The sequence below is a fragment of the Hypanus sabinus genome, chromosome 27 (assembly GCF_030144855.1).
Source record: "Hypanus sabinus isolate sHypSab1 chromosome 27, sHypSab1.hap1, whole genome shotgun sequence".
Lineage (NCBI taxonomy): Eukaryota > Metazoa > Chordata > Chondrichthyes > Myliobatiformes > Dasyatidae > Hypanus > Hypanus sabinus.
The window spans coordinates 45,992,520-46,018,612 of record NC_082732.1 but is presented as its reverse complement, the minus strand read 5'-3'; the positions used below and the strand labels follow the sequence as shown (position 1 = coordinate 46,018,612).

Here is a 26,093-nt window from a genome sequence, read left to right as displayed (position 1 = left end):
CTAATGGGGAGCCGTGAGTTGGAAGAGCAAATGTGTAAGGAGATAGCAGATATTTGTAGTAAACACAAGGTGGTGATTGTGGGAGATTTTAATTTTCCACACGTAGACTGGGTAGCTCATTCTGTAAAAGGGCTGGATGGTTTAGAGTTTGTGAAATGTGTGCAGGATAGTTTTTTGCAACAATACATAGAAGTACCGACTAGAGATGGGGCAGTGTTGGATCTCCTGTTAGGGAATTCGATAGGTCAGCTGACAGATGTATGTGTTGGGGAGCACTTCGGGTCCAGTGATCACAATAGCATTAGCTTCAATATAATTATGGAGAAGGACAGGACAGGACCTAGAGTTGAGATTTTTGATTGGAGAAAGGCTAACTTTGAGGAGATGTGAAGGGATTTAGAGAGAGAGTGGATTGGGTCGTTGTTTTATGGGAAGGATGTAATAGAGAAATGGAGGTCATTTAAGGGTGAAATTATGAGGGTACAGAATCTTTATGTTCCTGTTAGATTGAAAGGAAAGGTTAAAGGTTTGAAAGCACCATGCTTTTCAAGGGATATTAGAAATTTGGTTCAGAAAAAGAGGGATGTCTACAATAGATATAGGCAGCATGGAGTAAAGGAATTGCTCGAGGAATATAAAGAATGTAAAAGGAATCTTAAGAAAGAGATTAGAAAAGCTAAAAGAAGATACGAGGTTGGTTTGGCAAATAAGGTGAAAGTAAATCCAAAAGGTTTCTACAGTTATATTAAAAGCAAGAGGATAGTGAGGGATAAAATTGGCCCCTCAGAGAATCAGAGTGGTCAGCTATGTGTGGAGCCGAGGGAGATGGGAGAGATTTTGAACGATTTCTTCTCTTCAGTATTCACTAAGGAGAAGGATATTGAATTGTGTAAGGTGTGGGAAACAAGTAAGGAAGGTATGGAACCAATGACAATTAAAGAGGTGGAAGTACTGGCACTTTTAAGAAATTTAAAAGTGGATAAATCTCCGGGTCCTGACAGGATATTCCCCAGGACCTTGAGGGAAGTTTGTGTAGAAATAGCAGGAGCTCTGACGGAGATCTTTAAGATGTCATTAGAAACGGGGATTGTGCCGGAGGATTGGTGTATTGCTCATGTGGTTCCATTGTTTAAAAAGGGTTCTAGAAGTAAGCCTAGCAATTATAGACCTGTCAGTTTGACATCAGTGGTGGGTAAATTAATGGAAAGTATTCTTAGAGATAGTATTTATAATTATCTGGATAGACAGGATCTGATTAGGAGTAGCCAGCATGGATTTGTGCGTGGAAGGTCATGTTTGACATACCTTATTGAATTTTTTGAAGAAGTTACGAGGAATGTTGACGAGGGTAAGGCAATGGATGTAGTCTATATGGACTTCAGCAAAGCCTTTGACAAAGTTCCACATAGAAGGTTAGTTAAGATGGTTCAGTCGTTAGGAATTAATGCTGGAGTAATAAAATGGATTCAACAGTGGCTAGATGGGAGATGCCAGAGAGTAGTGGTGGATAATTGTTTATCGGGATGGAGGCCGGTGACTAGCAGGGTGCCTCAGGGATCTGTTTTGGGCCCAATGTTGTTTGTAATATACATAAATGATCTGGATGATGGGGTGGTAAATTGGATTAGTAAGTATGCCCATGATACTAAGGTAGGAGGTGTTGTGGATAATGAGGTGGGTTTTCAAAGCTTGCAGGGAGATTTATGCCGGTTAGAAGAATGGGCTGAACGTTGGTAGATGGAGTTTCATGCTGAGAAGTGTGAGGTTCTACATTTTGGCAGGAATAATCCAAATAGAACATACAGGCTAAATGATAGGGCATTGAGGAATGCAGAGGAACAGAGAGATCTAGGAATAACAGTGCACAGTTCCCTGAAGGTGGAGTCTCATGTAGATAGGGTGGTGAAGAAGGCTTTTGGAACGCTGGCCTTTATAAATCAAAGCATTGAGTACAGAAGTTGGAATGTAATGTTAAAATTGTACAAGGCATTGGTAAGGCCAAATTTAGAATATTGTGTGCAGTTCTGGTCACTGAATTATAGGAAAGATATCAATAAATTAGAGAGAGTGCAGAGTCGATTTACTAGGATGTTACCTGGGTTTCAGCACTTAAGTTACAGAGAAAGGTTGAACAAGTTAGGTCTCTATTCATTGGAGCATAGAAGGTTGAGGGGGGATTTGATTGAGGTATTTAAAATTTTGAGAGGGATAGATAGAGTTGACGTGAACAGGCTGTTTCCATTGAGAGTAGGGGAGATTCAAACGAGAGGACATGATTTGAGAGTTAGGGGGCAGAAGTTTAAGGGAAACACGAGGGGGTATTTCTTTACTCAGAGAGTGATAGCTGTGTGGAATGAGCTTCCTGTAGAAGTAGTAGAGGCCAGTTCAGTTGTGTCATTTAAGGTAAAATTGGATAGGTATATGGACAGGAAAGGAGTGGAGGGTAATGGGCTGCGTGCGGGTAGGTGGGACTAGGTGAGATTAAGAATTCGGCACGGACTAGGAGGGCCGAGATGGCCTGTTTCCGTGCTGTGATTGTTATATGGTTATATGATACAAACAACATCCTTTGTGCTAAACTCCCAAGGGAGAGGGGAAAGGAGTGGGTGAGGAGTAAGGGATAAGAAAGAGGGCAGAGGAGTGGAGAGGGAGAGGAGTTGGGGGAAAAGGGGAAGGCAGGGGGAGAAACATGGGGAAGGAAAGAGGGAAGGGAGAGTGGAGAGGGGTTGGGGAGAGGAAGGGGATAGGTGAGAGTAGTGGGTGAGGGGGAAGGGAGAGGAGAGAGGGGTGAGGAATGAGGTAAGGGGAGGGAGAAGGGGAAAGGGAGAGGAGTGGGTGGGAGGGAGTGGAGAGGGTGGGGAGTGGTGGGAGGGGGAACAGAGAGGAGAGAGGAGTGTGGGGAGGGGATGGGGAAGGGAGGGGAGAGAGGAGGGGAGGGGAAGGGAGGGGAGGAGGGGAGTGGAAGGGAGAAGGGAGTATTGGGGAGTGGGTAAAGGGGAACGGAGAAGATGAGGAGTGTGAGGAGTGAGGGCAGGGGCAAAGAGGAAGAGATATTGGGGAGGAGTGGGGAGGGGAAACAGAGGGGAGAGGAGTTGGGGAAGGGGCAAAAGGAGTGGAGAGAGGAATGGGGGAGGGGCAAGCGGGACAGGGAGGGTAGGAGTGGGAGAGGGGAGAGTTGTGGATGGGAAGGAGTGGGGAGGGGAGTCAGGTGAGGAGTGGCAAGGAGGGGGCTGGGGAGAAGGGGGAAGATGAGTGCAGATGGTCTAAGAGTAGGAGGAGGAGAATGAGCAGGGGAATGGGGAGGAGAGTGGGGAGGAGGAGGGAGTGGGGAAGAGGGGAGTGTGGAGGGGAGAGGGGAGTGAGGACAGGAGTAGAGTAGGGAGGAAGGGAATGAGCAGGGGAATGGGGATGGGAAGAGAAGTCGGGTGAGGAGTGGCGAGGAGGAGGGTGGAGAGAAGGGAGAAGGGGTGAGGATGAGGGGAGTGAGGAGAGTAGAAGAGTGGGAAGGAGGAGAGTTGTGTGGGTAGTGGGGAGGAGTGGAGTGGGGAAGAGGGGAGAAGAATGGGGAGGAGGGGTCAGGGAAGTGGTGATGAGGAGAATGGGGTCAAAGGGAGTGGGGTTGAGGGAGTTCGAGTGGAGGGGAAGGGAGATGTGATTATCTGAAGAGATTTGAACTGGTTTGATTAATTTGCTGAACTGTGGTAAACTTTACAACTACCCTATGAACAAAGCAAACTCACCTATTTTAATATCAGCGTTGACATCAGGAGGAACCTCAGTAAAATTGAAAGGGGAAATATTACTCCACATTTGAAAAGCATCTGCGATCCCCTTCTTTGTGTCCTCTTCGTTCATTGTCTTTGGAAAGGATAAAATTCTGTGGAGAGAGACATGATTCCTGAATCAATGAGAGAGTGAATAGACTTCACGTGGGGAACCATCCCCTGCGAAAGGAACTCAATTCCTCTGCGGCTCCCAATCCTGCCAGAAGAACAGGGCCAGGGTGAGACCATTCGGCCCTCCGACACCCATGTTTTCCCACATGATCACATTCCTTTCCCATGGATGAAGTTCCACTTTTCAGACTTTACCTCCAGATCCAGAATGAAAGAAATGAAAAGGCCATAAGACTAGACCATTCAGCCCATTGAGTCTGCTCTGCCATTCCATCATGGCTGATCCCAGATCCCACACAACCCCACACCCCACAGTATTCTCACTATATTCTTTGATGCCCCAACTGATCAGGAAACTCCCAACTTCCACTTTAAATATACTCACAGACTTGGTCTCCACTGTAGTCTGTGGCAGAGAATTCCTCAGATTCACCACTCCTCAGCTAAAAAAAATTCCTCCTTACCTCTGTTCTAAAAGGTTGTCCTTCAATTTTGAGGCTGTGCTCTCCAGTTCTGGATACACCCACCATAGGAAACATCCTCTCCACATCCACCCTATTTAGTCCTTTCAACATTCAGTATGTTTAAATGAGATCCCCACTCATTCTTCTAAATTCCAGTGAGTACAGGCCCAAAGCTACCAAATGCTCCTCACATGTTAACCCTTTAATTCCTGGAATCATCCTTGCAAACCTCCTCTGGAATCTCTCCAATGCCAACACATCCTTTCTGAGATATAAGCCCAAAAGAGTTGCCCTCACAGGAGGAGGAACCGTGTGTTCATGCAAAGTTCAAATTTAACTTTATTATCAACAAACCTATGTGTCACCACATACAACACTGAGATTCATTTTCCTGCAGACATTCACAAATAATAGAACAAACAACCTCCAACCCTCTGGCTGCATCCCAGGACTGGGAATGTCACAGGGTCAAAGAGCACAGCAACAGACCATTTGGCCCATCTCATCCATGGCAACAAGATGTCTGTCTGACCTACTCCCATTTGTCCACATTTGGTCCATCTCTCTTTAAATCTTTCCTCACTGTCTACCTGTCTTTTAAATGACCACCTCCTCATTCCACACAAGCACCACCCTCTGTGTGGAAATCTTTTTCCTCAGGTCCCTTACAAACCTTTCCCTTCCCAACCTGAAAATGAATCTCAAGGTAGCATAGGGTAGTCTTGTTATGAGCGGCCATTATGTGAGTAGGTCAGGGTTAGAGTTGCTTTGATTCATCGGGCTCCGGTGAGGTAAAGTATCTGGTAATTTCATTCCTTGTCTGTTAGGGCTGAGTAGTGTAGTGAGAATGGCTCCAGGGGCAGTGTTTTGTACTCTGTGAGAGATGTGGGAAGAGTTGCAGCTCCTGAGAGAACTTATTAAGGAACTGGAGCTGCTGCTTGATGACCTTTAACTCATACAAGAAAATGAGGAGGTGAGAGGCAAGAGCTACAGGGATAGTCACCCATAGGTTGCAACCCCGTGGCCATTCCTCTCAGTAATAACTATACAACTTTGGATACTGTTCAGGGTGATGACCTACCGAGTTGGGGGGGAGAGGAGCCACAGTGATCTGGTCTCTGGCACTGAGTCTGGTGCTGTGGCTCAGAAGAGAAGAGAGGTGAAGATGACTGCAGTGGTGATAGGAGATTCCATAGTTAAGGAACAGAGATGAGATTCTGCGGGCGTATTAACAGAGACACAGATGGTATGTTGCCAAGTCGAAGATATCTTGGATCGGGTCCATAGCATTCTAAAGGGGGAGGGGAGGATGAGCAGCAGAAATCTTGGTACATATTGGCACCAATGACATGGTAGACAAGGTGAGGAGGTCCTGAAGAGAGATTTTAGGGAGCCGGGTAGAAAGCCGAAATGCAGGACCTCCAGGGTAGTAATCTCTGGATTGCTGCCTGTGCCACATGCCAGGAAGGGTAAGAATAGGATGAGTTGGCAGATGAATGAGTGGCAGAGGAACTGGTGCAGAAGACAAGGGTTCAGAGTTATGGATCATTGGGATCTCTCCTAGGGAAGTTATGACTTTATGACTTGTACAAAAGGGACGGGTTACACCTGCATCCAAGGAGGACCAAAAGCCTTGCAGGCAGGCTTGCTGTAGCTGCTTGGGAGGGTTTAAACTAATTCAGCAGGGGATGGGAACTGGAGTGATAATGCTGAGGATGAGGCAGTTGGTTGAGAAAGGCAATCTGTAGTGAGACTCCTAGCAAGGAGAGGCTGATGACAGGGCAAAATTGCAGTCAACAGGATGAGTTGCAAAGTAAAGGCAGACAAAATCCAAAGGAGTGAATAAGGGACTGAAGGTGTTATATTTGAATACACACAGTATACAGAATAAGGTCAATGAATTTGTAGAACAGTTTCAGATTGGTATATATGACATTGTGGGCATCACTGGATTGTGGCTGAAAGAAGATTATATCATAGCTGGGAGGTTAATGTCCAAAGATAGATAGATTGATAGATACCCTATTGATCCCAAAGGAAATTACAGTGTCCCAGAAGTATTACAAGTGCATGGATATACAAATATTAGAAGAGAAGCAAGAAAGAATAACAGTAAGTTACCTTAAAAATAAGAAGTAATAGATTTACAAGTCAAAGATTACAAAATCACCTCCCTGTCTACAGGTTAACTTGTTATAGAGCCTAATGGTTGAGGGTAAGAATGATCTCATATGGTGCTCTTTGGAGCAGCACAGTTGTCTTAGTCTATTATTAAAAGTGCTTCTCTTTTTTGCCAAGGTGGCATGCAGAGGGTGAGAAACATTGTCCAGAATTGCCAGGATTTTCCGTAGTGTCCTTTGTTCTAACACAGCCTCCAGTGTGTCCAGTTTGACTCCTATAACAGACAGCCTGTCTAATCAGTTTATTGAGCCTGTTGGCATCACCTGTGTTGAAGCCGTTGCCCTAGCACACCACCCCATAGAATATTATACTGGTGACAACAGACTGGTAGAACATGTGAAGGAGAGACCTGCATACTCCAAAGGACCTCAGTCTCCTCATGAAGTAGAGGCGACTCTGGCCCTTGTACACACACCCTGTGTTGGTGCTCCACTCAAGTCTGTCATCCAGGTACTTGTAGGTCCTCACCATCAATAGTAACAGGGAGCAGTGCAGGCTTAGTCTTCCTAAAGTCCATCACCATCTCCTTTGTCTTACTGATGTTGAGCTGCAGATGATTCAGCTTGCACCACTTGACAAAGTCCTCCACCAGGGTCCTGTATCCACATCCTCCAGTCATCAGAGAATTTCTGTAGATGACACAACTCTGTGTTGTATCTAAAGTCCGAGGTATATGGGGTAAACAGGAAGGGAGCCAGTACAGTCCCCTGTGGGGCCTCAATGCTGCTTATAGCCATGTCTGACACACAGTCTGAAGCTGCACAAACTGCGGTCTGCCAGGCAGATAGTCCTTTATCCAGGATACAATGAAGTGCCGGTCTGCAATGAACGAAGCTTTTCCCCAGCAATGAGGGCTGTATGGTGTTGAAGGCACTAGAAAAATCAAAAAGCATGATCCTCACTGTGCTGCCCTGATTATCCAAATGGGAGTAGGTTCTGTTCAACATGGTTGACTCCAACGTGCTCCTGGTAGGCAAACTGCAGGGGATTGAGGGCTGATCTGACCAGAGCCAAGACCAGTCTCTGAGGTCTTCATGCTGTGTGAAGTCAAGGCCACCGGATGGTAGTCATCCTAGACCTTTGGTTGGCCCTTCTTGGGTACTGGAACCACACATGAATTTTTTCACACAGTCAGAACCCTTTCCAGGCTGAGACTCATATTGAAAATGTGCTGCAGAACTCCACACAGCTGCTCAGCACACTCCTTCAGGGCCCTGGGGTCCACACTGTGCAGTCCCAATGCTTTTCCGAGTCTGAGATTCCCCAGAGCCCTTCTCACCTGCTCAGAAATGAAGGTGAGTCCATGATGACTGGGGAGTTGGAGGAGGGTGGGAACTTGAGGAAGTGAAGATCGGGACATTAGCAGTTGGTATGTGGAGGTGTAGATGGGAGGTGCAGGACAAGGAGGGGGTGTAGACAGTGGTAGCCTGTGTCATTCATCCATTTGCTGAACTGGAAGGGGGAGGAAGGAAGAGGGGGTGTTAGTGCTGAGGGGGCATTGGGTGCCTCGGCACCTGGAATGGTGTGCTGGGGGGGGGGATAAACAGGAGGGCAATTGACAAATCTATTGAAGAATTGATTTAACACATTAGCCCATTCTCAACTGCATTCAGAGACTCTACAGCCAGGCTGATTGAAGGCAGTGATGTTTTTCGTGCCTCTCCACACCTCCCCTGTGGTACTCAGCCCAAGCTGGCTCTCCGGCTCTCTCCTGTATTCCTCTTCAGCCACCTTGATCTTCTCCTTTGGCTCCCTCTGCGCCTGGTTCAATTCCTCCCTGTCTCCGGATCTAAAGGCACATTGTCTCAAAATGACAGGCAGGTATGTGGGGGGGGGGGGGGGGGGTGGTAAAGTAATGAAATCAAATCATTAGAAAGAGGTGACAGAGGGTTGTAAGATGTTCAATCATTGTGGACAGAGCTAAGGAACTGCAAGAGTAAAAAGTCCCTGATGGGAGTTGTATACAAACCCCCAGGCAGTGGTAAAGTTGTGGCCTACAAATTACAATGGTGGTGAGAAGATGTATGCCAAAAGGGCAATGTTACAATAGTTATGGGGATTTCAATATGCAGGTAGATTGAGAAAATCAAGTTGGTGCAGGATTTCAAGAGGGGGAATTCCATGAACGCCTATGAGATGGCTTTTCAGAGCAGCTCGTGGTTGGGCTCACTGAGTATCAGCTATTCTGGACTGGGCATTGTGCAATGAACTGAAATTGATTAGAGAGTTTAAGGTAAAGGAACCCCTCGGGACAAGTGATCATATATGATAGAAATCACCCTGCAATTTGAGGAGGAGAAGCTAAATTCTGATGTATCAGTATTACAGTGGAATAAAGTGAATTACCGAAGCATGAGAGAGCAGACGGTCAAAATAGATTGGAAGGAAAGAATAGCAGGGATGACGGCAGAGCTTTAATGCCTGGAGCCTCTGGAAGCGATTCGTAAAGCACAGGATATATACATCCCAAAGAGGAAGAAATATTCTCAAGGCAAGATGACAGATTCTCCACACTGCCAAGAGCCTTAACATTAATATTATATTCTGTCTTCGAATTTGACCTACCAAAATGAACCACCTCACACTTATCTGGGTTGAACTCCATCTGCCACTTCTCAGCCCAGTTCTGCATCCTATCAATGTCCTGCTGTAACCTCTGACGGTCCTCCACACTATCCACAACACGCCCAACCTTTGTGTCATCAGCAAACGTACTAACCCACCCTTCTACTCCCTCATCCAGGTCATTTACAATAGTCACAAAGTGGGGGGAGTGAGGGTGTGGAGGTGTGAGGTGGTGGGGGTGTGAGGGTGAGTGTGTGGTGTGTGCGGTTGTGAGATTATAAGGGGGTGTGATGGTGTGTGGGTGTGGGGGCATGGGGGTGTGAGGGGAATGAGGGGGGTGTGGGTCTGTGAGGTTGGGAGGAATTGTGATGGTGTGAGGGAGATGTGAGGGGGTGTGAGGGTGTGTGTATGGGGGCATGAGGGTTTGGGGATGCGAGGGTGTGAGGGTGAGTGTGGGATGTGTGAGGGTTCAAGGTTGTGAGGGGGATGTGAGGGTGATGAGGATGTAAGGGTCTGAGGGTGTGGGGGTATGAGGGAGTAGGGTATTGAGGGTGTGAGGGCATCGGTGTATGGGGGTGTGAGAGTGAGGAGGTATGGGGTGTGAGGTAAGGTTGTGAGGTGGGTGCGTGGGTGTGAGGAAGTGTGGGGCTGTGAGGATCTGAGGGTGTGAGGGAGTGGGGGAGTGAGGGTGTAGGTGAGTGAGAGTGGGGGGGCGTGAGGTTGTCGGGGGTTGAGGGTGCGAGTGTGAGAATGTGAGGGTGTGTGGTGTATGAGGGTGTAAGGGGGTGTGAGAGTGTAAGGGTGTGGGGGTGTGAGGTTGTAAGGGAGTGTAAGGGTGTGTGGATATGTGGGTGTGGGGCTGTTGGGGTGTGAAGGTGCGAGGGTGTCTGGTTGTAAGGCTGTGAGGGGTATGAGGTGTGTGAGGATGTGAGCGAGACTTGAGGGGTATGTGAGGATGTGAGGTTGCGGGGGTCTGTGGGTTTGAGCATATGAGGGTGTAGGGGTGTAAGAGTTAAGGGTGTGCGCTGGTGTGACCGGGTGTGGAGGGTGTAAGGTTGTGGGGTTGAGCAGGTGTGGGGGAGTGAGGGTGTGAGTGTTAAGGGTGTGAAGGTGTGAGGGTGTGGTGTGAGGGTGTGTGAGAGGGGAGAGTTAGGGTGTGAGGGTCTGATGTTGTGAGGGTGTGGGGGAGTGAGGTTGTGGGGGAGTGAGGGAGTGAGGGTGTGAGGGTGTGGGGTGTGGGGGAGTGAGGGTATGGGGTGTGGGGGAGTGAGTGTGTGGGGGAGTGAGGGTATGAGGGAGTGAGGGTGTGGGGGTGTGGGATAGTGAGAGATGTGTGAGGTGTGAGGGTGTGTTGGTGTGAGTGTGTGAGGCGGTGATGGTGAGGTGAGGCTGTTCAGGTGAGGGTGTGAATGAGGTACGTATGTGAGTTGTGGAACTGGGGTATGTGCAATGGGAGCAAGACTCAGCAAGAGCTGTCAGACCACAGACAAGAGATGGTGCAGAAGAACATGTTGTCCCAGAAATAAACTACACACAAAGAAAGCTGATGCTATCAGAACTCCAAAAATCTGTATCATTCGCTTGGATTTGACCAGAGAAGTGGGAATGTGCACCTATAACAGTGTGCATCTGAAACCTCGTGCAGGCTGTAAGATCTGAAATCGCGAGCACCTGCAACAGTGTATGACTATAACAGATTCACCACCCTCTGGCTATAGAAATTCCTCTCTGATCTAAGTGGACCTCCCTATTTTGAGGTTATGCCTTTGGTCTTGGGCTCCCACCACTAGGAAACATCCTCTCTGTCTAGGCTCTTCAATAAAACCAAGGAACATTTAGAGGTTTCGCCCCCCCCCCCCCCACCCACCACCCTTCCTCCTTACTTGTAGGTGAGATTGAAGTGATTCCATCTCAGCATCTGTGGAGTTAATGTGTATCTCTTCTGGCGAGCTGGCCGTTCCCTTGACGGATGTTCCACATCGAGCTGCATCAAAGTGGAAAAGGCACTTCTTTCCTGGAGAACGAATGCTGGAGTTTTACTAAGCAGTTTCCAGTGGGAAACATGCCGCTTTCCCCGTGACATTAATAACAACATTAGCAGAGGACCTACAGAGTGTGGCTGCCAGGAACAACTGGGGAAAAGAAAGTCTGATGAAGGGTCTGAGCCCAAACCCTGGATGTTTATTTCCCTCCATTGATGCTGTGTGACCTATCGAGTTCCTCCAGCATTTTGTGTGTTATTCTGAAGTTTTTTTTTGCAATATCACTTTGAAGCCCTTCCTCCCCCTGAGTGGGTTTAAATGCCATCATTAACGGCTGCAGGGGTTGGAAGAGAGGTAATGCTCTGATAATATGGGTTCATAAACACAAGGGACTCTGCGATGCTGGAAATCCAAAGCAGCACACACAAAATTCTGGAGGAACTCAGCAGGTCAGGCAGCAGAATAAACAGTTGACATTTTGGGGCGAGACCCATCATCAGGTCTGGAAAGGAGGGGGGAAGAAACCAGAATAAGGTGGTGGGAGAAGGGAAGAATACAAGGGTCTCATCTGTCAGCTTGATGGACATGTTCAATTCACACCTAGCTCCCTTCAATAATACAGTGCTGGTGCTCCAGTGGGTGGAGCAGAACACATTCTCATTACCTGGCTAGTGGACAATAGTTAGATCAAACATCCACCCCTGTAATCGGGACAAAGGAATCCACCCATCACTGAGAATTAACCTGCTGCCTGAATGGGATGGGCTATTTTCTGAGATCTGTTCGCGATGGTGAAGGGTTGGTGAATGGTGGTGTTATTGGGTAGATAACAGATTGATAGGACCACACAGTGCCCCACTAGTGTGGTGGTTGGCATGATGTTATTACAGTTTGTGGGGTCAAAGTTCAGAGTTCAATTCCTGCCACTGCCTGTAAGGAGTTTGTACATTCTCCCCATGACTGCATGGGTTTCCTCTGGGTGCTTTGGTTTCCTCTCACAGTCCAAAGACCTACCAATTAGTGGGTTAATTAGTCATTGTAAATTGTCTTGTGATTAGGCTAGGGCTAGGCTCATTGGACTGAAAGGCCCTGTCCACACGGTATCAATAAATATACAAACAATTTATTTCCTGGTGGCTGTGGAGGCCAGGTCATTGGGTGCATTCAAAGCAGAGATTGAGAGGTTCTTGATTGGACATGGCATCAAAGATTACAGGGAGAAGGCTGGGGAGTGTGGCTGAGGAGGGAAAAAAAGGGATTTGCTATGATTGAATGTTGGAGCAGATTCCATGGGTCAAATGCCCCATTTCTGCTCCTGTATCTTATGTTATAGTTTAATTTGAGTCCGGGCCAAAGGACTGGTCCCAGAGGCAGCCTATCCGGGGGGTTGGAGTCCTGTGTATTTGAGGGGATGGGATGGTGGGAGAGGGGATTAATTTGCGTTGTGTTCTGTGTTCTTTTGCTGAATATTGTCGACATGCTATGCTGCCACCAGAATGTGTGGTGACTCTTGCGGGCTGCCCCCAGCACATCCCCGGGTTGTGTGCCCTGTTAATGTAAACAATGCATTTCACTGAATGTTTCGGTGCAGATGGGATAAACCAGTCTGAATCTGAATGTGGAGTCAGCAGGAGGATAGGGTTGTTGTGTTCATGTCCCACGTAAACACCTCCCATCACCAGAAAATTAGTGCACATTAAACCCAGCTATCAGGGACCAAGAAAAAAGGCAATCACTGTCACTAAGGACTGAAAGGGGTTAAACTATTCATGTCACACACTCAGCCCGACACTGACAGTCTGACACCTTACACCAACAAACCCTGACCAAGCAGGTGAGAACAGTAACTATCTCTGGGACAGAGAGCTCCCCCACCCGCAACACAGACAGGAATCGACAGTTGAAAGGCCACCGGTCTGAAACATTAACCCTCTCCTTGCACAGATGCTTCCCGATCCTGTAGTTTCTGAGTTTATAAGACATTTGCCATTGTTCCAAAGCAGATAATCTGAGTGCAATTTAAGATGAAGATTTGAATGAATTGTGGTAAGTAAAGGGTTAAGGTTTGTACTTACTGACTGAAGTCTCCAGGCAGGGAATGCATCTGCATCATGATCGCCAGGTACAAACATCAGTGTTACTGCGATGCACATAAACACTTTCAAATAACCTTCATCCTCGGAACGATCAGCAAACTTCATCCTTATAACATTGCAGGTTCCCTCATTTCTCAGTATCCAAGCTTCGAAGCGTGTCAGCGGTTCACTGTTGCTGTGAGTTTAAGCACACCACTGAGAAAGTGTTCAGTTCAGTAGCACCCACACAAACTGCATTTCCAAGGGGAAGCTGGAGCCAAACTCTGTCACCTTACTTCAGATCTCAAAGGTCTCCATCCTTCTGGAGGAACAGCTGAGCAGCCTGCAGTTCTGGTGGGTTGGACTTATTTCAGCCCAGTAATCAATGTCAGATGTACAGACAGAGAGGAACAACAGAGAACAGTGCCAGAAGTCCAAGGGCCACAGTTAACTCCACAATGGACGTGGCAAAGTTAGAGCACATACACTATGTGGAGAATGGTTCAAGATCCTCATTCTATCCTGATGGAATAAGGAAACCAACAGCACTACCATCCATCGGGAACATGTATCAGGAGTGCTGCATATACAGGGCTCTTAGTAGAGCCAAGCATCCCACCCGTCCATCCAGCATCCTCTCTGACTTTCTACCATCAGGCAGGAGACTCCAATGCATAAAAACAAGAACTGTCTCGATGGGAAACAGCTCCTTCCCTCAGGCCATTAGGCTTCTGAACACCCTGCCACATCACATTCAAAGTGTCACTGGATACTTTGCACTGTACCCTACAATATTTAATTGATGCACTTTATTTATCTATGCTTAATTCATCTGTAGATTTAATTCTTACTTTCCTAAGTTATTGTGTTATGTGTACTACTGTGCTTTACACCCTGGTCCAGAGAAACATTGTCTTGTTTGGCAGTATACATGCATATAGTTAAATGACAATGAATTTGCCTTGACTTTCAGGATCTAAAGGCATTTGAGGACAAATATTTTACATACACCCATTGACAGACTTTTAGCAAATATGCCAACAACGAGGAAGTTGATTCAAAACATTCTTGAAAGTATTGGAAATATTCAGTAGGTAGAACAGCATCTGTGGAGAAAGATGATTCTGGTCAATGAGGCTGAAATTTTTCATGCTGTTTGACTTGCTGAGTATGCCCAGCAATCTGCTATCATTCACATTTCCAGGCTCTACAGTATTTTGCTCTGTAGGTCCAGCTTTACTCTTCGGAACATGGAGTTGAAAAGTAGGTGCCAGATTAACAGTTACCAGAAGAATTAAACCATTCGACCCATTAAGTCTGCTCCACCATTCCACCATGGCTGATTTATACACAATTCTCTTGCCTTCTCCCCATAACTTTTGATATTTTGATAAATCAAGAACCTATCAACCTCTGTTTTAAGTTCATCTGATGTCTTGGCCTCCACAGCCGTTTGTGGCAATGAATTCCACGGGTTAACTACCCTCTGGCTAAAGAAATCTCTCTTCATCTCTGTTCTAAATGGATGTCTCTCTATTCTGAGTCTGTGCCCTCTGGTCTAGATTCCCCCACTGTAGAAAACATCCTCTCCACATCCACCCTGTCTAGGTCTTTCAATATTCAATAGTTTGTCACTGAGCCTTCCAGGGGATCAGCTATACTGGATTGGGTGTTATGTAATGAACCGGAAATGATTAGGGAGCTTAAGGTAAAAGAACTATTAGGAACCACTGATTGCAATATGATTGAGTTCAACTTAAAATTTGATGGGGAGAAAGTAAAGTCTGATGTAGCAGTATTTCAGTGGAGTAAAGGAAATTACAGTGGTATGAGAGAGGAGTTGGCCTAAGTAAACTGGAAGGAGATGATGGCAGAGATGACAGCAGAGCAACAATGTCATGAGTTTCTGGGAAAAATGAGGAAGGTGCAGGATAGAAAACAAAGAATACTCAAATGGCAAAATAGTACAACCATGGCTGACAAAGGAAATCAAAGCTAATGTAAAAGCAAAGGAGAGGGCATAAAACAAAGCACAAATTAGTGGGAAGACAGAGGATTCGGAAGCTTTTAAAAACCTGCAGAGAGCAACTAAAAAAATCATTAAACAGGAAAAGATGAAATATAAAAGCAAGCTAGCAAACAATATCAAAGTGGATAGTAAAACATTTTCAAGTATGTAAAACTAAGAGAGAATTGAGAGTGGGTATAGGACTGCTAGAAAATAAGGCTGGTGAAATAATAATGAGAGACAAGAAGATGACAGTTAAACTACATTAGAGTGTTCATCGTGGAAGACACTAGTAGTGTGCCAGTTGTTGAAGGGTGTGAGGGAAGAGAAGTGAGTGCAGTTACTATTACAAGGGAGAAGGTGCTCAAAAAGCTGAAAGACCTAAGGGTACACAAGTCACCCGGACTAGATGAACTAAAAGAGGTAGGGTGAACTAGGGTGCTAAAAGAGGTAATGGTAGAGATTGTGGAGGCATTAGTAATGATCTTTCAAAAATCATTGGACTCTGGCATGGTGCCAGAGGACTGAAAAATTGCAGATGTCACTCCACTCTTTAAGAGAGGAGGGAGGCAGTAGAAAGAAAATTATAGATCAGATAGCCTGACCTCAGTGGTTGGGAAGGTGTTGGAGTTCCATTGAGGAACATTTGATGGCTCTGGGTCTGTACTCACTAGAAGTTAGAAGAATGGGGAGGGCGGGGGTGGAGAGGAATCTCATTGAAACCTTCTGAATGCTGAAAAGTCGAGACAGAGTAGATGTGGAAAGGATGTTTCCCATGGTAGGGGTGGTTCTAGGACAAGAGGGTACAGCCTCATTTAAAACAACTGTGATGAAATTTCTTTAGCCAGAGGGCAGTGAATTTATGGAATTTGTAACCACAGGCAGACCAGGTCATTGGGTGTATTTAAGGCAGAGTTTGGTATGTTCTTGATTGGACATGGCATCAAAAGTTGCGGGGAGAAGGCCAGGGAGTGGGGCTGAAGAGGGGAATAAAGGCTCAGCTATGATTGAAAGACAGAGCAGACTTGATGGGCCAAATGGCCTATTTCTGCTCCTATGCTTTATGGTCTATGGTAACAGTTACTGTAGGAGCAGGAAATGTAGCAGTTACTGTAGCAAGGGGAAGTGTAACAGATACTGGAGCAACAATCAAGGAACACATTTTTCTTCCTTCACAGGGCAGTAAGGGACAATCACCAAGGTGCACAACTATGGACTGAACCTGGAAGCACTGAGCTGGTCAGACAGCACCTGTGAAGTAAGTTTATGTTTGGGCTCAATGATCTTTGATCAGATGATGCTGCCTGACCTTTAGAGTATCTCCAGCATTTATTGTATTCCTCAGTCCATCAATCAGCAGGGTCCCTGCTGCAGAACACATAGGGAATACTGGATCAACACTAGGCGAGCTGTGGCCTCTTCTGGATGGAAAGGATTACGTTTCATCAGCCTGCGTGCCAAGAACCTTTCACTGCACCATTGAAGAGATGGAGCGAGGAGAAGTGAACACAGGTGAGGTAAGGAGCAACAGGAATCCCCAAAACTGTTTGGGACATTTTATAGGTCAATGCATCATTGGATAGATCTGTATAAGGGCCAATACTCATCCTTCATTCTGCATAGGTAGTACACTCTAACTGCTCACAATCACACTGCTGTTCCCTGGAACTCACTGTACAGTTTCATTGCTGACCCTAACTGTGACTCCACGTCCAAAATGCATGCATTGTTGGGAATGGACAATGTGGCAGATACCAGCAATCTCCATTCTCAAACCTGATAGAGGGTTCTGACCTAAAAAGTGAATAGTTCATCCCTACCTCCCACAGATACTACTGAACCCACTGAATTCCTCCAGCCAATTGTTAATGTAAATTCAGGTTGTCCACCTTTGAATCTGCAAGGTTTGATGTACAATTGCTGGGACAGCATGAAACAGAGCGTGGACTTCTGTGTCCATAATAAATCTGGACAGAGGGTTTGAAAGATTAAGGTCAAAGAAAAATTTATAATTAGTATGTATAAACTCTGTAGCCACTTATTAGGTACATCTGCACAATAATGTCTAATCAGCCAATCATGTGGCAGCAACTCAGTGCACAAAAGCATGAAGTCTTGGTCAAGAGGTTCAGTTGTTGTTCAGATCAAACATCAGAATGGGGAAGTAATGTGATCTAAGTGACTTTGACCGTGGAATGATTGTTGGTGCCAGATGGGGCGGTTTGAGTATCTCAGAAACTATTGATTTCTGGGATTTTCATACACAACAATCTTTAGAGTTTACAGAGAATGGTGTGATAGTCAAAAAAAAATCCAGTGTGTGATAGCCCTGTGGATGAAAACACCTTATTAATATGATAGGTCAGAGGAGAAGGGTCAGACTGGGTCAAGCTGACAGAAGGATGCCAGTAATTCAAATAAACACATGTTACAACAGTGGTGTGCATAAGAGCATCTCTGAGCTCACAATATGTTGAATCTTGAAGTGGATGGGCTACAGCGGATGAAGACCATGCACATACACTCAGTGGCCATTTTAAGAGGTACAGGATGCATCTAATAAAGTGGCTGTTGAGTGTATGGCTCCATATACTACTTTGAGATTCATTTCCTTGCAGGCATTTAAAGGAAAATAAAGAAATACAACAGAATTTGTGAAACACTATACACAAATAAAGTCTGACAGATAACCAATGTGCAAAATAAAGAAAGATTTATAAAATAAACATAAAATTTATAAATAATACTGAGAACATGAGTAGTGGAGTCACTGGGAGTTTGTAGGTTTTGAGGAAAATAAGGAAATGCAATAGAATTAATGAAAAACTGTACATTATAAGATGAACAAAGAATTGGTTCCTTCCATGTATGGTAGTAAATCCCTCTCTGAGAGGACAATATGTTTACAAAGTTCAAAAAGGAGCAGCTGTTAGTCTAGTGTGAAACTTCAGCAGATTTGTTTGTAATGGTAAAGTGGCTGAGAATCAAAGCAGTGCACCCAAGGCTCCAGATTCTCTGTCACATCAAGAGAAAGCAGGGGGTTATATCTCAGAATGTTTGGAACTACAGGAAGGTATGAACTTGGCCAAGGGGTCTGATTGCAGAATTCCATCTTCTGCTATAAATTCCTCCGATCAATCCCAGGAGACACGAATAAGCTGAGGAGGAAATACTTCGTAAATATTCTGCTAAACAGACGCATCAGTAATTATCTTGGATCAGTTGAGATAAAGCAGAGGCTTGGCTGCATCCGGACAGAGAGAAGAGGAAGAAACTCCATTAGTGACTTTCCATTCACAGAGTAGGGTGAAAGATAGTGTCTCCTGCAGAGGCTAGGTCTACCAGGCTGAATTACCATTCATGGATTTCCACAGTGACCTCTCCTTCCACAAAACTACCCTGGATTCAGGCTGGATAATTGACAAAATTATTCTTTCTGGGCAAAAGAGTCAGAGAATTATAGAAGTCTACAGCACGGAAAGAGGCCTTTCAGCCCATCTAGTCCATGCCAAGAGAGCAGCATGTCATAATATCTTAAACTTTGGCCAAATTTGGTGTATTTGTACTTATTTATTATACATATTTTAACACAAATCACCATGTCCCGACAACATTACACATTGTTATAGCACCAGTAAACTCTCGTACCTCACATCGGTTTGTCCCTCCCCTACACAAAACCACGCCAATTCCTCCTAATTGGAGTTGCTGCCTTTCAATATTTTGAGGAAGTAACTAAGGCAGAGCAGTAGACAAGGTATACAAGGTGGACAGATTACTGAAGGAAGCATTCGGTGTGTTTGTCTCCAGAGGTTAAGGCATTGAGTATAAACATTGCCAAATCATGTTGCTGCTGTACAAAACATAGGTTACACCTCATCTGTTTGGTTCCTTAAAGTTGTCAAAGCTGCGGGGGGTGGGGGGAATGGTTGGGGCAGTGACAGTGGGGATAAGCTCCCACTACCTATTACTGTTATATGTTTCAAATGATGTGCATCTCAAATAAGCTCTGACAACCAAGTCCAGATCCTGGCCTTCAGTGTGGCTTAGCTATGAGCCCGGCAGAACCATTTCTACTGACAGGAGAAGGGGCAAAGGCAGGTTACTGGCAGCTTAAGACCAGCCACTTCGGGCAGATGGAGCTTGTCAGCTATGGTTGGCAGCTCACCTAGCAGAAGGAAAACTCTGATAGGGTCATAGTCATAGGAAAATACACAGGAACACGCCCTTTGGCCCATCTATTCAGTGCTCAGCCATTTAAACTGCCTAGTCCCATCGACCTTCCCTCCACACTCCTACCATCCATATACCTATCCAAACTTTGCTTAAACATTGGAATTGAGCTCACATGCACCACTTGCACAGGCAGCTCATTCCACACTCACACCATCCTCAGAGTGAAGTTTCCCCTCATGTTCCCTTTAAACTTTTCACCTTTCACCCTTAACCCGTGACCTCTAGTTGTAATCCTACCCAACCTCAGTGTCTGTTGCCTTGTGACTGTACCCACTCATGGGGAAGGCTTCAGGAAAAATCTGGAGCTGTAGTCATTAGGACAGTCCTTTGCTAAGTTCAACACTGACTGGTGACTCCTGCGATGGTGCTGCTGCCAAACTATCAGTCTTTGGATTCATCAGCTGCTTGGAGGGGCTGCAAGTGGTAGTCTGCTGCACGGGCAATAACTTGCTCTCTGTATCACCTGGTTTGTATATCTGGACAACTAGAATGTAGCATCCATAGTCAATCCCAACCAACAGAGGGCCACCAGCTCATCTGGAGTATTGTGTAAGAATTTAGTTGATAAACTACAGTAAGATGTGGTATCATTAGACAGAGAGAGCAGAAGAGACTCCCCAGAGTGATTCCTGGACTGGATTAGATGTGGAATCCTTTGAGAGAGTGCAGAAGAGACTCCCCAGAGTGATTCCTGGACTGGATTAGATGTGGTATCCTTTGAGAGAGTGCAGAAGAGACTCCCCAGAGTGATTCCTGGACTGGATTAGATGTGGTATCCTTTGAGAGAGTGCAGAAGAGACTCCCCAGAGTGATTCCTGGACTGGATTAGATGTGGTATCCTTTGAGAGAGTGCAGAAGAGACTCCCCAGAGTGATTCCTGGACTAGATGGCTGCGTTTGCAAAGAGAGTTTGAACAGGTTGAGATTGTTCTTGGTGTGCAGGGGGCAAAGAAATGACTTTATAGGGGTTTATAGAATTATAGTCTTTTTCCCAGGATGGGGCAGTCTTGAACTAGAGGGCACAGGTTTGTGATGAGAAAGGATACATAGGTGCATAAGATAATGAGGGGCATTGATCATGTGGATAACCAGAGGCTTTTTCCCCAGGGCTGAAATGGCTAATGTGAGGGGGCATAGTTTTAAGGTGCTTAGAAATAGATACTGAGAGGATGTCAGGGGTAAGATTTTTACACAGAGAGTGGTGGTGAATGGAATGCACTGCTGGTGGCAGTGGATACAATAGGGTCTTTTAAGAGCCTCTTAGATAGATACATGGAGCTAAGAAAAATAGAGGGCTGTGCACTAGGGAAATTCTAGGCAGTCTCTCAAGTAGGTTACATGGTCAGCACAACTTTGTGGGCCAAAAGGCCTGTAATGTGCTGTAGATTTCTATTTTCTATATAAAGGGGATATCCCCCACACACACACAAGGAGGTGGGTATGTGGAACAAGCTGCCAGAGGTTAGAAAGGCAGGTGCAACTACAGCATTAACAGGCACTTAGACAGTTTCATGGATAGGCAAGGTCCAGAGGGATATGGATGGGATTAGTGTACTTAAACACCACAGTCAGAAAGGACAGGCTGGGCTGCAGCACCTGCCTCTATTCTCTGTGAAGCATATCTAATCAATCTTTCATTGGAGTTGCAATGGAAAAAGTGCAGTCTGCAGTGGAAAGGGTGAGCAGCGTCAAGTTCCTGGCCTCCAACATCTCAAGAGGATCTACCCTGGGATCAACATATCAATGCTATTATGAAGGCAAAACAGCAGCTATACCTTATTAGGAGTTAGTGGAGATTTGGTATGTTTCCTAACAGTAGCAAATTAGAGATAGATAGGTTCTCAATTAGCCAGGGCATCAAAGGGTATGGGGTGAAGGCAGGGGTGGGGATGACTGGAAGAATTGGATCAGCCCATGATTGAATAGCAGAGCAGACTTGATGGGCCAAATGGCCTACTTCTGCTCCTACATCTTATGATCGTATGCATGGAAGAGACCGTTCTCTCTGGTTGCATTACTGCCTGGTATGAACGCTCCAATGCAAAGGATCACAAAATGCTTCAGAGAATTGTAATCTCAGCCAGCTCCATCACAGGCACAACCCTCCCCACTGTCAAGGACATCTTCAAAAGGCAGTGCCTCAGTAAGACAGCATTCATCACTAAGGACCCTCAGCAAGCAGGGCATGCCTTCTCCGTGCTATCATCAGGGAGGTGCTACAGGAGCCTGCAGACACACACTGAACTTAGGAACAGGTTCTTCCCCTCTGTCAGATTTTTGAATGGTCCATGAACACTACCTGATCATCCCTCCTTTGCGCTTATTTTTTGTATCTTGTAATCAATTTTGTTTTGCACTCTTTTGCCGCCGCAACACATATCATGATATGTGTTAGTAATGATTCTGATACAGTATTTCACCTAAAACACTCAAAAAATTCTACAGATGTGGAGAGCATTCTGACTGGCTGCATCACCGTCTGGTATGGGAGGGAGGGAGGGGCTACTGCACAGAATTGAAGTAAACTGCAGAGAGTTGTAAACTTAGTCGGCTCCATCATGGACTCCAGCCTCCATAGTATCCAAGGAATCTTTAAAGAGTGGTACCTCAAAAAGGCAGCATCCTTCTGTAAGGACTCCATCATCTAGGAACAGCTTCTTCCCCTCTATCATCTGATTTCTGAATGAACATTAAACCTGTGAACACTACCCACTACTTTTAAATTTGTTTTTGCACTACTTATTTAATCTAAGTAGTGTATATATTTATTTACTGTAATTCATTTTTCCCCTATATTTATTGTGTATTGCAATGTACTGCTGCTGCAAAGTTACAAATGTCATGACACAGGCCGGTGATAATAAACCTGATTCTGATTGCCGAACATATACAAAGGCTGTCATTTAGAAACCTTACCAGCACCGTGTGTTGGACTTTTTCTCCCCTCACTAATGTATTACTTTGTGATATTTGCCCTTACCACTGTAAACAAGTTGCTTAAACCAGTTTAACTTTCTGCATAACCATGAAAACTAAAAACATAATGTTAAAAGGAACTATCTCCAAAAAAAAGATTGAAGTGAATTCTTTAAAGTGCATTCACAATTACAGAATTATATATTTTCACTGACTGGGTGATCTGAACTGCAAACAGTTTTGGAGAATGCATCAATAAATATGATAATTGCATCAGTAAATTTGGGATATTAGCAATATCTTCCGTGGTAAAGACTGATGGAATAACGTTATTCAACATACCTGCCATTTCTTTGCTTGCTGTTATTGATTCTTCTGAGGTTCCATGTGCTTACCTTAGCTGCCCTCTTCCTTGCTTTATGTCCTAGAAACTTCTGCTGTTTCTGTTTATAACACATTAATGTTTCCTTTCACTATTCATTTCACATAAAATTCATTGACATGAAACATGGTTACAGCCAATTCCAAACTCCACCTAAACTCAAAATACTTCCATCCTTAATAAAATCAGCTATTAATGTGCTAAATAATTTCCTTCAATAATTTTATAAATTCTGTGTTAATCCTTTATCAAAATTTGAAAACATTGAACAAAAAGCTGAAAGCTTCTGATCCATGTAGGTGTTTCTGGGAAAAGTCTGCAGCACCATATGGATGACTTTCTTTTTCCAAGTGTTGGTACACACAGGACAACCACAAAAAATTAAACTTTAAATGCCTTGGCTGTTGTCAGACTCAGAGGTGGTTGATTACTCTAGTTAACAGAAATGGGTGTTCCCTGTCCTCTCTGCATTGGCCACACAACTTGCTGAATCCTTGGGACCCTACGATGAAAAGTACTCAAAGCATAAACATCATTTCTCCATTCAATAGTAATTACAAATTGCTCTGGGAAAAGCTGCCAAATAACTTCACTGTTCACATACACTGCACTTGGAACATTTCAACTCTGCACAAATTAAGGTCCATATCTATAGCCAGATGGGCAATGTTTTGGAATATCCCCTTTGAGAAAAATTACTTTGCTCAATATTTAAACAAATGTGCAATATTTGAACGTATCACAATAACAACTGTAATTCTTAATAATTTATTGAACAGCACAGAGTTTCAACATGAGTATTCCTGAACACAGAGACAGTAATAGGGTTCTGAGAAAGACCTTGGGCATCCTCCTGTCTCACCCTGAACACAGAGATGGTAATACGGTTCTGAGAACAAGACCTAGTACATCCTGTTGTCTTACTGACTTATTGTGACATTACCATTCTTCCAGACAACAGATAACATCTGTGCTGATCTTTTAATCTAGTCCAACATCAATCAAATCCTTCCCTCCTACATGACCCTCCGTTTTCTATCATCCATGTGCCTATCCTATTAAATGTCCCTAATGTACCTGTCTCTACCACCCGATGGCAGTATGCTCCATGCACCCTCCACTCTATGTAAAGAACTCACCTCTGACATCTCCTCTATACTTTCCTCCAATCACCTTAAAATTATGCCCCTTGCACTTGCCATTCCTGCCCCAGGAAAAAGTCTCTGGCTATCCTCAATCTATGCCTCATCATCTTGTACACCTCTATTAAGTCACATCACCTTCCTTCACTCTAAAGAGAAAAGCTATAGCTCACTCAATGCCTCATAAAACATGCAGTCTAATCGAGGCAGCATTCTGGTAACTCTCCTCTGCACCCTCTCGAGAGATGCCATATGCTTCCTATAATGAGGTGACCAAAACTGAACACAATATTCCAAATGTGATCTAACAGAGTTTTATAAAGCTACATTATCTTGCAGTTCTTGAATTCATTCTCCTGGCCAACGACGACCAACACGCCATATGTTTTCTTAACCATCCGAAGTGTGGAAACTTTGAGTACAATCATCTTTTTAGTGAATGATCACTCTGCATTGACCAAGTTTCAGCAAGCTTCTTAATGCTCAGATTCACAACTCCACTGTTCAACATGACCATCTTCCACCACACCGGAGAAAGGTTCTGTTAAGTGTTTCCCACCAAGAAAGAGCAGGAATTCGCTGTTCCACAAATATCCACACTGCAATTTTCTACAAACGTTTATTCAAAGATTTATGATGTGGCATTTTTGATGAGGGGATGCATTGTTGAGTTCATCTACAGAAACCACAAAAACCAACAATGCTGGAAATATCCTTTCTTCCTACTTCACTAACAGACACAGTCTACTGATGGACTGACGATAATTTAGTCTACAATAGAGATCAAAGGCTTTCCCTGTTCAGAGAAGACATTGAGTAATTTGTGGTCTGACCCTTCTGTAATGTCAGAAAGATATTGAGAGAGAAGTGAGATGGGCACCAGATCTCTAGGCATTTGGGAAATAGAATTGTATTTGAGCAGTAATTCCTGAACACACACACTTTACAGGGACACAGTCTGCTTGACACACTAAACATGTTTCACTACCGGAACACACATGTTCTGCAGTGATACAGTCTGTTTGACACAGCACATGTAACCTGTTTTACTATTATCTGGAAGATTCCACTCAATAAAAAGGTGCTTAACTACGCAATTTCAATAAAATGTAACACGTTGGGTCTTGGGGAAAAAGTTACCACCACTGCGATAGTGTAGAGGCTAGCTGAACACTTTACAGTACCAGCAACCCAGGCTGAGCTCCCTTCACTGTCTGAAAGGAGATTATATGTTCTCCCTGTGACCACATGGCTCTCCTCTGGGTGCTCTGGTTCTCTCCCGTGGTCAAAAAATGTACTGGTTGTTAGGTTAATTGATCTTTGTAGATTGTCCCGTGATTAGGTTGGGGTTAAATCAGGGTTGCTGGAGGTCTATTCCATGCTGTATCCCAATAACTAAGTCAATGACAACACAAACAATGAAACACTCTCTGCACTATCAAATTATACCATATCTGTTCAACTTCTCAAATCTGCATTTTCAAACTCGTTACTATCATTTGACAAAGGCTCCTTGAGACATTATGTTAGTTATAAAACCATGGGAACAGAATTAGACCATTTGGTCCATCAAGTCTGTTCTGCCATACCATCATACCTCCCTCAAACCCATTCTCCTACTTCTCTCCGTAAACTTTGACACCCTGACTAATCAAGAACCTCATTATGATGTGAGGTTTATATTATGAACTCCATACTAATTGCAAGTTCCTGGGGATGCACCTGGATGACAGACTTGAGTGGAGCACCAATACAGAGGCTGTGTACAAGAAGGGCCAGACACATCACTACTTCCTGAGGAGACTGAGGTTCTTTGGAGTATGCAGGCCTTTCCTTCACCTGTTCTACCAGTATGTAGTCACCAGTACAATCTTCTATGCGGTGGTGTGCTGGGGCAATGGTGTCAACACGGGTGATACTAACAAGCTCAATAAACTAATTAGAAAGGCTGGCTCTGTTATAAGAGTCCAACTGGACTGCGGTAGGACAAAGGACCCTATGGAAAATCCTGGCAATTCTGGACAATGTTTCTCATCCTCTGCATGTCACCTTGGCTGAATACAGAAACACTTTTAACAACAGACTAAGACAACTGTGCTGCTCTAAACAGCATTATATGAAGTCATTCTTTCCCTCAGCCAATAAGTTCTATAATGAACATAGTTAGGGAAGTGATGATTCTTCCCCCCCCCGCCCCCGCCACCGTTAGACTGTTTGTGGTAATTTAGTTTTTATTCTTTTTACTTC

General features: G+C 44.8%; 1 protein-coding gene across 1 annotated transcript in view; it reads right to left on the bottom strand.

Annotated features, from left to right (window-relative positions):
• The window catches only part of mmp23ba (matrix metallopeptidase 23ba), a 38,226-nt gene extending 24,703 nt beyond the window's left edge, over positions 1 to 13,523 (bottom strand). The window contains exons 1-3 of the mRNA XM_059952415.1: positions 13,164 to 13,523; positions 10,990 to 11,120; positions 3,741 to 3,877 (exon numbers count right to left, since the gene is read on the bottom strand). Of these exons, the coding sequence (XP_059808398.1) occupies positions 3,741 to 3,877; positions 10,990 to 11,120; positions 13,164 to 13,289 (394 nt within the window). The 5' untranslated portion in view covers positions 13,290 to 13,523. The remainder of the gene's footprint in view (positions 1 to 3,740; positions 3,878 to 10,989; positions 11,121 to 13,163) is intronic.
• Between the last annotated feature and the right edge of the window lie 12,570 nt (positions 13,524 to 26,093).